This window comes from Simochromis diagramma, unplaced genomic scaffold, assembly GCF_900408965.1.
Source record: "Simochromis diagramma unplaced genomic scaffold, fSimDia1.1 OVJJ01000685.1, whole genome shotgun sequence".
In the NCBI taxonomy this organism is placed as follows: Eukaryota; Metazoa; Chordata; class Actinopteri; order Cichliformes; family Cichlidae; genus Simochromis; species Simochromis diagramma.
This window is the reverse complement of record NW_024387477.1, coordinates 18,218,029-18,230,773: the sequence shown is the minus strand read 5'-3', so window position 1 is coordinate 18,230,773 and position 12,745 is coordinate 18,218,029. Positions and strand designations below refer to the sequence as shown.

General features: G+C 40.1%; 1 protein-coding gene across 7 annotated transcripts in view; it reads left to right on the top strand.

Moving 5' to 3' along the window:
• atp8a1 (ATPase phospholipid transporting 8A1) overlaps window positions 1-12,745 on the top strand; it is a 109,852-nt gene that overhangs the window by 42,524 nt on the left and 54,583 nt on the right. For 5 of the 7 annotated variants that reach the window (XM_040015849.1, XM_040015847.1, XM_040015850.1 and 2 more), the window contains 3 exons: window positions 4,047-4,091; window positions 7,375-7,447; window positions 11,000-11,105. In XM_040015849.1, the coding sequence (XP_039871783.1) occupies window positions 4,047-4,091; window positions 7,375-7,447; window positions 11,000-11,105 (224 nt within the window). The remainder of the gene's footprint in view (window positions 1-4,046; window positions 4,092-7,374; window positions 7,448-10,999; window positions 11,106-12,745) is intronic. The other 2 variants (XM_040015851.1, XM_040015852.1) reach the window with 1 other exon arrangement.

Below are 12,745 nucleotides of genomic sequence, written 5' to 3'. Positions count from 1 at the left end.
CTCAACTCCTGCAGCTTACAAATTCTTTTAGCTAGAGTTCAACATTAAACATTAAATCACTCCTAAATGCCTTTTTCTCTCCTGCTCATTTCATTTTCATGCATAGATAATGAGCCTCAGTGTTCACAGAATCAAAGAAAGTGCAGGCGTGACAGTACATGTTTAATCCCATTAGGATTCAATTAAAAGCGTGATTGATGAAGTGCAAGCTGAGGACAAAAGAGTATTTTATTTGGAGTTCTCTGTACCTTCATTAGGCTGTGATTGTGAGTCCAGTGGGAGCACTGACAGTTTGTCACTGTCGATCCCTGGGTCAGCAGCGTAAAGCCCGTTTAAGTGTTGCAGGTGCTGGTGATGTGAAGCCTCCGAATCATTGCTGATATTTGTGTCGTAACCATTGCTGGTGTGGATTAAAGGTTTGTATGATGTTCTTGGTATGTAATGTTTTTTTGTTTCATGGTTATATTGGTGGTTAAACTTGCTGGTCATCAGAGACAAGCACTCACTCCTCCTTTAAAAGGCTCGAGATGTTTTCTTTGATTCTCTGAAAGACGCACTCCCTGTTACGCAACTGATAAATATGGATGAGAGTTTCATAGCAGGAGGGAAGACAACCAGTTCTAATAAGTCGAGAATTTTCAAGATGCCATCGTTTGGACATTGCTTCCTCGTTTTTTCTTACGTGTTTCCAAAATTAGACGGCTCAGAAACGGTTGACTCTAAAAGTTCACTCTTCTGGATTCATTGTCCAACATACTACAACAATGTCAGCTGTACTACTACGTTCTAGCTCTGTCCCAAGCCAATTCATTTAATTTACAAAGTCAAAAAAATAACTTTTTATCTCACATTTATTTTTCTTTTCAAAGATGATTGTGTCAGCAAGTTTGTGCTGGGAGGTTTTGATTTGTTCTTTTAAATGTGTCCATAAGACTTGAGTCATTGTTACCAGTCACCATTTTAGAGGCCAGATCAAACAGGTTGGTGTCTGCTGTAGTAAAAAAACGTATTTAATGAAGGACTTTAGTCATACAGAGCAGTAATACTGAGCAATATTTAATAATATAAACACCCAACACGGGCCAATAGTAAAAGAGCGTGGCATACTTGAGTCTGTTTTGGATATTGTTATATAATATGAATAACTGGAACTTCCTCCTTTCCTGTTATAGATGCTTTCAACTGTCTGTTAATCATGAAATATGGATGAAGTAGTTCAGAGGCAGCTCTTGCTTAATCAAACTTTAACTTCTCAAATTAACATACTTGCATCCTTTTTTAACCTTTATTTTAATTTCAGAAGAACAGCTTTTAAATATCAAGCAGTAAGTAATAACATATTGTGCAAAAAGGGATAATACGAGTAAAGCAAAGATAAAATGAGGCATGTTTTTGTTCAAATGAATGAACAAGCATGTGTATAGATCTTAGTTTGTAGCGTGACTTGTAATTTAGTGCCAGAACACGCACACAAAGCCCCCCCGACGCTGCCGCCCGCATGTGTTCCTCTACACAAATTAAGTGCTGCTGTAATTAATAAAGACATCCCCAAGGGTGTAGACATTAATTAATTCCACTGGATTGGAGTCCCAATCTGAGGGAGGCTCCCAGAATCCTCCTGGCTTTTTATTTAAGGCTAGAGTGAAAGCACAATTATGTAAAGATGTGCTCAAATGACAAAACTCTTCTTTATTTTATTTAAAAGTGGCTTAACGAAGCATAGAAGCATATAGTAGAGGATATGTGGTTGTAAGTCTTATACAAACTTATTGTTGATTCAAATAGTCACATTGTTTCATTGTTGTAGGTAAAAGAGTGAAGCTTGGCTGTATGAGTTTGGATCTAATGGAATAATGCTCTTTGGCCACATTCAGTTTGTAAGGTTATACTACGTTCATTGGTGACCTTGAAAATATGCACCGAACTGTGATAGCCTGCTGACAGCTGCTACAATTATAAAATGATTTCTATTCATTTCTATTTTTACTACTTTGTCTTTCTTGGATTGTTTTCTCCTTTGATTTTGTTGACTTCTCTTTAGACATTTGAGTAAAATGTCTCCACTGTAACACCTTTTAATGATCTTATTTTGTAGTTGCTCAGTTTTTATGTTCAGATAATATATGCACGAGCTCAAACATATGTACAATCATTTAAATATTTTAATGTGTGGTGTTAAAGGTTCTACAGTGTTTTGGAACTTGATATGGCTAACGCCAATAAACCTTTTTGTAGTGATCACGATGGACTTTTTTGCCAGCATAAAAAAGGTTTGGCTGACAACATTTGATGGACGAATACTCACAACAATGTGAAAGTTAAGTTAAAAGTTATTTGGATGTGTCACCACGTTGGTAAGGTCCAGAAAAAGACCAAAACTATCACCTTCAGATGAGAGGAAATTCTTTAGAATTTTCAGAAACAGCCCAGATGGACAAGATGATGTCTTATGGAGAATTCTTTTTGTTTCTTTTGGTCAGATAAGACAAAGATTTGGTTATATTGAAGAGTGAAGGAATAGAGCTAAGGCTATCAAACCTTGTACCACCTGTCAAACATGGTGGTGGTAGCATCATGTTCTGGGGCTGGTGCGGGCACATCGCACAAACGAAATCGAGTAATGAAGAAGGGGAGACTACCTCTGAATTCTTCATCTTCACGTTCAGTTGAAGCTTTGACACAAGTAGGCCTCCAAACAAGACAATGATCCCCAAAACACATCACTAATCATTGTGGGATGGGCACATGAGGCTAACAATAAGCTTCTGGACTTGCCTTACCAAAGCCCCAAACTCAAACTTATTAAAAATCTTCTGTTTGGATTTAAAAGCTGTTTTCGTGCCAGGAAGCCAACCAATTTAAACGAACTACCAATTCTGCCCAGAAGACCAAAATTGTGCCAGAAGCAACTTCATTAAGCAACATTTAACCAAATACGAGTGGGGTTGTGTGTATACTTTTGTCCCTGTGCAGACTGGAGAAAATCCAAAACAAACTTGTGCAGCCAGTTCTTGGTTTTACAGTAATTCCACCCTTGACGAATAACAGTACAAAGAAATCTAAAAACCCCAAATTACCATGACATTCACTTCTGACCACAACCGCATATAAAATGAAAATACTAGGGGAAGAACGGTCCGTCAAATCATGCACAATTTGAATAGATATACAAAAGCATGGTACTGAAAGCTGTCTCCTTTTTTGTTTACTTTTGCTTCTTAATGATCACAGCTAAAATAACACCTGTAATGTACGGAAATAACAATTTTCATTTTCCACATTTACTAAGGTAAATGATGACTAGTGGAAAAAAAGCACAGTTGGGCTTCTTTCCAAAGTATTTTCTTTAATTAATTGTTGCAAAAAATCAAAGAAGGATGGGTTTTGTAATTGGACTGGTTCTCATATAGTGCTTTTCTACCCTTTTTGGGCGGTCAGTATGAATTCAATGCCTCACTGACCCATTCACATAAGCACTTTTCTCTCAATGCATCGGGGTGCATCTTGGGGTTCAGTGTCTTGCCCATGGATATTCAGGCATGCAGGCTGGAGACGGAAACATTCAGGGATCAACACATCAAACTTCTCATTAGCTGATGGCTTGCACTACAGCAACCCCAAAAAAGAAGAAACTTGGAGTTTTAGCATGTTGCCAGACTGTTTCTTGAGAACAAAGAGACGATGTATAATGTAAAGATATATCATTAAGTTACCCGTGAACATTGCTGGAATAGGTGTTTCTGTGTTTCCGGTCTTAAATGGCTAAGATATGTGACTGCTGGTTGTATGTAGTTCCTGGTAAAAAGTGTCAAGTATGAATATTTTGCACAACTGTAAAAAAAATCTGGAAACAAATAAGTGATTAGAGGACGCGCTATAATCAACGCTATCATCCTAACCACAGAACCTTAGCTAAGCTGCCACACTCCAACTCCTCCTAAACGATCCCATTTTAACAAAAATCCTTGCGCCTGCACCTACTAACAACATGTTCACGTAATGCTTTGTCAACAAGATGCTTTTTGTTCTCACTTTCGCTCCAACAGTCACGTCCCTGAGGCTGAGGAGGGTAGTTTTGCAGAGGACGACTGGTAAGACGATGGGTGTGAAATGGTGGTTGTTTTTATTCGCTCCCTGCTTTTGTGATGTATTAGTGCTGCCTTGCCTTGTGGAAATGGTGACTTTGAACACAATACCTCAGTGTGTGTTTGTTTTGTTGTTTTCTCTGTCCGTTCAGTAATTATGGGACGTGCTGTATGTGACTGTGGCTCCCGAATCAAAATATGTATCTGCTGTCGTAAATGTGCAGCTTCAAACATAGTAGCAGTCGTAGTATTTATAATGAACTGTATGAGTATTTCAGAATTGTGGCTTTCTCACAGGCAAGTTTAGAAAAGCAGGTTGATAGACAAAGCCTTCCAGCGTTTAGCGTGTGCTGTGTGGAGGCTGAAGCTGTGCACCATATTCTCCTTTTCCCCAGCTGACATCAAACTTTTCAGCTGGAAGCGACACACCCACTTATTCTCTCTCTTTCTCACACATCCAGTAAACACACACACACACACACACACACACACACACACACACACACACACACACACACACACACACACACACAGCTCTGCTTCTGAGATCCATCTGCTCTAGAGTTGAGCTCTGCAGTAACAGCATGGGCGTGTCTCATCCATTTTGCATGGGGGATTGGAGCCTGTTTGTTAATAGCTATTATGCCAAAATATTGAGTCTTGCTACTTTACATCATGTTGCAGCTTCAGTGAAAGCATGTCTCATTATATTGTTATGTTTCCCCTCACTAAAGAGAGACTCTTTATTATTATGTGCTGCTAGATTAGAGAAACAAGGATTCCGACGCCTCTGATGCACCTCAAGCTTTATTATTTCCTCCTCCCGACGGTAACGGGTCAGCTCGATGTGCCGCAGGTTTGATCTGGAACTGGTCCCTGGTTATTGACTGCGAATAGCCAGCACCCTTGTTCCCATAGTGACAGGATCTCTGTGTGCTGGCAGATAATCAATAGCTGACTGTCCTGCTCACCCGGCCTTGTGCCTCGCAAATTTCATCAAGACAATCGACACTGCGAGATATACTATAGAGAAAGGTTGTGGCTTTCTTACCTATATAGGCTTAAAAATAATAATAATGGCACAAAAAATAATGCATTTGGGCTTCATGTGAATGTGCGTGTTTTATGTCATTTACAGATATAAAGGGGTGCTGAATAGCTCCCGTACATTCATTTGTAATTGGTTGTGTATTTGTAATATAAGAGTTCAAACTTAAACCTTTTTAGCTGAAATGGCTTCAGTCCTCTGTTTATATTCATGGAGGTTTTTAAAAACGCAGACTTTGTTTTCCTATTTCTCCATGACAGATTTTAATAAAGATGCAAGTGTGATACATTTCCCTGCCTCCAGTGCATCTATGTAGGGGTAACACAATATCGACTCCTGCCCGGCTGTTTAATTGCATTTCTGTCTCTTCCCCATATTTCCTTCCCTCCAAAGCTCTATTTTCTGTGCAGTGGATGGAGTATTACTAGCTGGCGGGCTGCTGGCTCTTTGGGATCTGAACAGCATATCCTGTGGGATTAAAAAGAATTATGGTTGCTAATGGCATTCTCGGTAACATTTCTATCAAACCCCAGTGCCATGGCTAAAGCTGCTGTCTCCACGATCTATAGGTGTATTTATCACAGAATCATAAATTGATCCCTGCTGGAGAGCCAGCGAGTGGCTGGTGGCTACATAATCACTGCCCTAAGCCACTGTTACAGGGATAAAAATACATCCTTTCCTCTCATTTGTCAGAAATGATTTTTTGAAGTTTTGCTTGACTTGTTGATTATTTTCTATCTTGCCAGAAATAAAAAAAAAAAAAAAGCACTTCTGGCTTGAGACTAATTGGGTTTCCAGTAATTCATTAGAGCCTGATTAGTGTTTGAGTAATGCGGTCTTTTTTAGCTGCCAGAAATTCAGCCTGTCTGCTATCACTGTAAGCAGTTCCTCATGTGCTGTTTAATTTCTAAATTAAATTAAAATAAAAGGGGGACAGCATTTCTTATTTATGCAAATGACGAAAGAGGATCAGATTTACAAACAGAATAATGAATAAATGTATGCGTGTGGATTCCTTGGGAAATGATATTTCAGGGCACTGCTTTGTCAAAGGACGATCTGTGTCTGCCAGCATGGACAACATCCCAAATAGTGCCACTGTACATCCCATTGCTGAAGCCCGGGAGACCAGCATTTGCATTCTGGCTGCACTGTGTTTAATATTTTATTCAGCAAATGTCTATATTGTTGGCACAAAGCACTGGCTGTGAGATCTGTTGTGTGCTGCCAGTATACGTGTAAATTTGTTTTTCTAGAGCTGAAAAGATGAGTTGGTTAAAAAAAAATTATAATTTCACTTATTGGCCAAATTATTAGGTATACCTCTAAACTCCTACGTCTTAAGCTTCAGACTGCTCTAAACACTCAGATTGAGGGTTCTTTGCTCCTCTCACCTCTGTGATGTCCCTGCTATGGATATTACATCATGTCCCACAGCTTTAGCTGTGAGCGCAGAACTTCCACAACCTTCTGTTTGCAAGGGGCAGCCCGTAAGAAGACTTTAAGAAGTAAAAGGGTGTACTTAATGGAGAGGAACTCCAAGCCACAGTCATGCAAAGCTACTTTAGTAGAGTCCAAGAATAAAATATGTGGTGGTGGAAAGGATGTGATGCTGTAGGTCCACTTTGTGCATGTATTGTCCAGACACACGTCACTCAATTCACTGGACTTAGATTTTGAAGGTGGCTCTTAAAGTTGCCAGTGAGTGTATTTTGATGGGTGTGATTTTAATTTTTTAAATATCTATCATACTGAATATTTTGTGATATATTGAAAATGTCCCAGGACCCTGTGGGGACATTTAATATGTATACTTTTTACTCAATTAAAACTAGACTAAATGATGATACAGTAATCAGTTATTATTAGTTAGTCCCGTTTTTAGGTTTTTGCAGCAACACTGTTACTGCTCGATGTAACGTTCAGGCTGCACAGTGGTTGGCAGCTCAGAGCATTTCTTCTAAATGTTAATGAAAACCGTGGATTGTATGCAGTCTCACCAAGGCTCTAGCACATAAGAGTGGTACACAAGCACTGTTCAGTCTGCCTCCTTTTTATCTTCTTAAGTTTTGACAGAATATCTTTTGATCACTAAGCAGACTCCTTGTTTTGTTCTTTGTTGTTTTGCTAGTCGTGTCTGCTCTGAGGACAGCATGCTGTACTTTAGTGCTGTACAGTGTTGCTCTCAAGGATGCCAGCGTGTTCTGTTGTTTTGACTTCAGTGTCTCCTTTTTCCAGGCACAGCACACACTCATCAGACGAGGCAGGATTTAATGACCCGAGCTTACTGGAAAACCTCCAGAGTAATCACGTAAGTAATGTCAAGGTTCCCCGTCACCCGCTGCTGCCGTTTAGGACAAAATTAAGACGGATTTTGGATCTAATTGTGTGTGCTTGCATAATATCGTCTTTTGCATTTTAAGTAGACTCTTTTTAGCTTTATTTTGTGCCTTTAAAATGGTGAAGCATGCGTGGTGACGCATGTTATTATCTCACGAGACAAATTTGGCAACTGATGGATTTAATTGTTTTTAATATCAGTTTGACTAAAATCATGCTGAGGGGTGGATTACTGTTTCTTTGCATCAAGATTAGCCAATTCTGACAAAGCAGTGAGGTGCACTACTATCTTGCCATCCTTTGCAGGATTTTAAAGGGAGCTCTAATGACCACCTGTAGTCATGCAGTGGGTGAAAACGGTGATTGATTGGCTGTTTGAGTCACTGAGCTGCAGAGTGGTGTGGAGGAGGCAAAATGTCACATCCAATTAGGTGCAGTAGTACCGCCCAGGGAAAGTAGTAATCCCACTGTGATGTTTGCTTTGTTATGACAGCAGAATCTCTCCACACATTGAGTTTGTCTAAGATCTGCTTCAGTCTCACATTGATAGCCTCTCGCCAGTTTGTAATTATGGTTCATAACTGACTGCTGCTTGGAAACCAGGGTTTGCATGCATTTTGGTAACGATTTAGCCTGAATAATCCGGACGGTAATAAATCATAGATGTATGTTTTTTCTTTTTCCCCAATCATTTTTTTCAAGGTAACTTCTAGCATATAAGAAGACTGTCCTTTGAACTGATACGTTGTAGGCATGCTCAAAATTATGAAGGTTTTTGGTAGAAGCAAATCATCAACATTAAAGTTGATATATATGCTCATGGCTATTTTATCAGGTATGCGTGTTCAGCTCCTCATTAACAAATGTTTAATATCTAATATCGGCCAATCACATGGCAAATTTGCTTTTAGGCATGTAGACTCAAGACAACCTGCTGAAGTACAAACTGAGCATCAGAATGGGGAAGAAAGGCGATTTAAGAGACTATTCCAATATAGACCAAAATCTTAGGGAAATGTTTCCAGTTCCTCGCTCTGAATGCAAAAGGGCTCCAACCCTTTACCTGACAGAATGGTCAGTGAGTGTATAGTTATTCAAAATAAGGTTTTTTGCGACTCTTTCTAGGTGGCAGCACATGCTTGCTTCTAGAAGGACTTCAACAATACTAACTCCACGTAACCCTCAGTAATAGTGAGCTGAATTACCAAAGCGATATCAAGGTTTTTAAACATCACCTCAAACTTTCAAGACGTTGGTTTAATTAATGCACAATCAGTGCTTCACTTTCACTTAGATATCGCTGCTGGAGCTGCTGAATGAAGCGATGCATTTGTCGTAACAGTCGATACTCTCCTGGTACAAGCGCTTCTTCTTATGGCCTTCAGAGTGCTTCTTGCATGAACATTACTAAGGAGAGGGGAATTAAGAGTGTTGACAGAAATAAGCACCCCCTCTAGTGCTTTTCATCTTCCCTGGACATGGTCCACACCCACAGAGTTTCAATGGCTTCTTCATTTTCTCCTCCCCCTTAAACTTTTTCCCACACGGGCTGTGTCTGAAGCGATGAGTGTCTATCACTGCTGCTGTGACACAGGTTACCCAGAAGTTATTTGGGGTGATAGCTGGCAGCACAGTATTTCCTGTCACATCTAATTGTGTCAGCAGAACAAAGTTCAGATGGTCTGTACTGTCTGCCTAGTTTACCACCACCCTCGATGTCTTGCTGTCAGACTTGTGCTTTTCTTCTGAGAGGAGGAGTCGGTGTCATGAACTTTACCCAATCAAACGTCTGTCTGCTAGCATCTTTAAAGCAGGCCGGAAGGGAAGTGTAAATGCAGCATGTTGGGGTTTTACAGTGATTGGTGGCTGGACTTGGTGTGGCACAGTAACCTCCCAATGACAATCCCATTATTGTCATTGGGTTTCCATGACAGCAGTCTCAATGAAAAGATCCCATCCCTTAAAGAGCAATTAACAAAGACCTGCTTTTAGCCTTAAACCTGCATCAGACATTAACCCTCATCCCAGTAAGGGTGTGAGAGCTGTCCAAAATACCTGCACTTTAAAAGAAAACATGTCCTCACTCAATCACACACATGTGTACGCACTCACACACATACTGTCCTGTCTTTCAGAGGATACCCGTCAACCCAGGCCAGATTATCATGCTGCTTGGAGGCAGGGAGGCCTCTCTTAGCCACCTGGACTGTAATAGACTCGATGTGTTGGAAGAGGCACTTTTAATTTGTCACCCTCCCCCCTTCATTCATGTGATCCTTTGTTCCTCTCTTCACAACAGAAAGAACAAATTTAATAATAATACTGAGCGTGAGGCTGCAGCCTTTTGTTTGAGATGGGAGTGAAAACATGCACTTTTGAGCTATCTTACACCAGTGTTCCAGTATTATTTAAACCTGCATCTGATATTAACCCTCAGATTTCCCATTAAGGAGGTGAGAGAGTGCAAAATCTCTGCACTTTAAAAGAAAGCATGTCCTCACTCTTAGGCTTTTATGTTCTTTGTGTTACTACAGGTTCGTGAGACCTATATTCATAATTCATTGGCTGGTATTAAACTCACTGCTAACAAACGTTTGCCGCCAGGCTGCTGTGTGTGCTGTTGCTTATTATACAGGTCTGCTGCAGCCCTGCAGGCTGCTTATATTACTGTCTTGGCTGTAGTCGGTCACTGCAAGCCGGTGGTCCTCCAGCCTCAGCAGATGCCTGTCTAGGTCTGTCCCGTGGCAAGTTAGTCATACTGTTCCCTTCATTAATGTACAATGCCTCAGTGTATAGGTTAGGCCTTCTTTCATTAAATGAAGCACATTTCTACTGGATGAGGAGGCATGAGTCTGTCAGCAGCTGGCAGTTTCTGTGGGATCCTCTTGGCTCGTTATCCACAGTCATTAGCCTCTCCACGCTTGACTACTGAGTACTGAAGCCACATGTATTTCAGAGTTTGACAAAGCTTAGACTGGCTTTGAAACAAATGGAGTCATAAATCTTTGGGCGCTACACGATGTGAAGGAAATTCATCAAGTGTCAGAGCTGCAATTAATAATGGTACCTGTTCAGGATTAGAGTTCTCCTGTATAAGTTGCAGTCTTTGTGTTTAGATATAATTCTGCCAGTAGTTAAGTGTAGATTTGTGATTATAGTTTGCAAACAGGAATGTACCTGAACGGCAGTTCAAAAGAACTGAGAGTAAAGTTGTTTTTTGTGCTCTATTGTGCTCATGATGCAGCAAACTTATTTGGTCTGGTTTTATAAAACTTTAAATAAATGCTCCAGCAGACAGGTCACTGGAGTCTGCAGTGCATTCTAGTATTAATAGAAGCTGTCTGTCACATTTGTAGCGGCTGCTGTAGCAGGTTGTGTATGTCGGCTGCAGGTTGATTATGCTCTGTCGGTGTGCACTCTCTGTCCTTGCTGTGTCTTCCTACAATACCGTAGCTGTTTTGCTTCTGTTACATGTTTTATGAAAGAACATTAAAAGTCAAAGTGCCCCTTCTTCTTCCTGTAGCCTACAGCTGCTGTTATCCTGGAGTTCATGACCATGATGGCCATCTGTCACACTGCAGTCCCTGAACGCATGGATGGAAACATCATCTACCAAGCTGCATCTCCAGGTATATCCCACTTTTAAGTGGAATACACAATGTTATTACAGTGTGTGTCTGTTCACACACAGTAATTTAAGATCATCAAAATTTACCAGACTTCTTCTTGATTCTGACGTTGTTTGTGACGTAGCATGTTGTCAGATTTTCATTTTCAACGTTTGTAGTCGTTAATCATCAAACTGTAAAACCAATGAAAAAAATGAAACTACAGATTCTGCAGAATGAATCTACAGTGATAATCATTACAACTGAAGACATGGACAAAGGATTTCACTAAGACAGTGCAAATATACAAATAATTCTTTAATACCAAAATCTATTGTTCACTGATATATAATGGGACAGCACGCCTGGGCCCTTTGATGGCACAGTGTAAGCTTAGCTGTCGTCTTAACACATGCATCCTAACAGCAGCTAAAAATAGAAAAGAACTAGCTCTCCCAACACATGTTGCTGTGATTTAACGGTGTCAAAGACAAGTGTGAGAGTTGCAAAACTTCTCCTTTCCTTCCTTTGATTTTGCCCAGTGACACGTTTCTGTGTAATGCTACACCTCTCCTGTACAAGTAGGTTCAAAACTGCATGTCGAAAAGAGCAGATTTTAAATGGCTAGTTGTGCAGCTGTGTCTGGATCTGTTTCCAGGTGCTCTGCATAAATGGTCTTGTGTGTCCTTGATATTTCTCTTTGTTGTAGTATTTAATTTTCCATCTAGCGACCTCTGTGTCACAGCAAATGGAACACACCACTACAGCCTCCGGGCTCCAGTATTTCATAAAGACGTTTATGTAATCATCAGCGCACACACGAGCCAGGAATCATATTATAAAATGAAATCAGCTGTTTACAAAATGCATTCTTCAGTCTATCACATCCACGGGTGAACTTAACAGACTGAGACAGCTGTCAATCAGGAAGTTAAACACATAACATATTTCTAAACATCAAAGTTGCCACCATGACAAACATCAGATGAGGTGAAATCCACCACAGAGACTCTAAGAATAGGTTTTAGCGTTAATGCATAGAGATTGCCCGTAACAGCAGTAGTTATGTGTCCTGAAAATAATGCAGATTTCTGAAGAGACCAGCAGGTTTAACCTCCTAAGACCTGAACTCTTCCACGGCAGCATTTTTAATTTCTCTTTGATATTTGGGCTGATTGGGGCCCGATGAATGTAAAAACAAAGAATTACCAGATTTTTTTTAATTTTTTTTTACTTTTTATTGTTTTTGAGAAAAATGAGAGCCACATCTGAGGATATTTGTTTAAAATGTTGATAGAACAGTAGCAGCATAACGTCCTCGTAACTGTATATCAGGCCCTTGTAGAGCAAAATTGAGTATTTTGGTCTAAATAACCCAAACTGTGATGTCCACATATGTGGACGCAGGTCCTAGGAGGTTAAAGGAAAAAGCATTTGACATCAGTTTATAACGTACAAACATACGGCTGCAGTTTGTCAAATAGGTTGACATATCCCGATCGTTTTAAATATGTTTATTAGAGAACTGATGAACACTTTGATTCGAAAATAAGCTTTGCATCTTCATTTTGCTAATGACTTTTTGGGGGGCTTGGATTGCTTCAAACAGTCGTGTTCATGTGAAGCTTTGAGGTTTTTAGAGTGGTTGCAAAGAGCTGCCG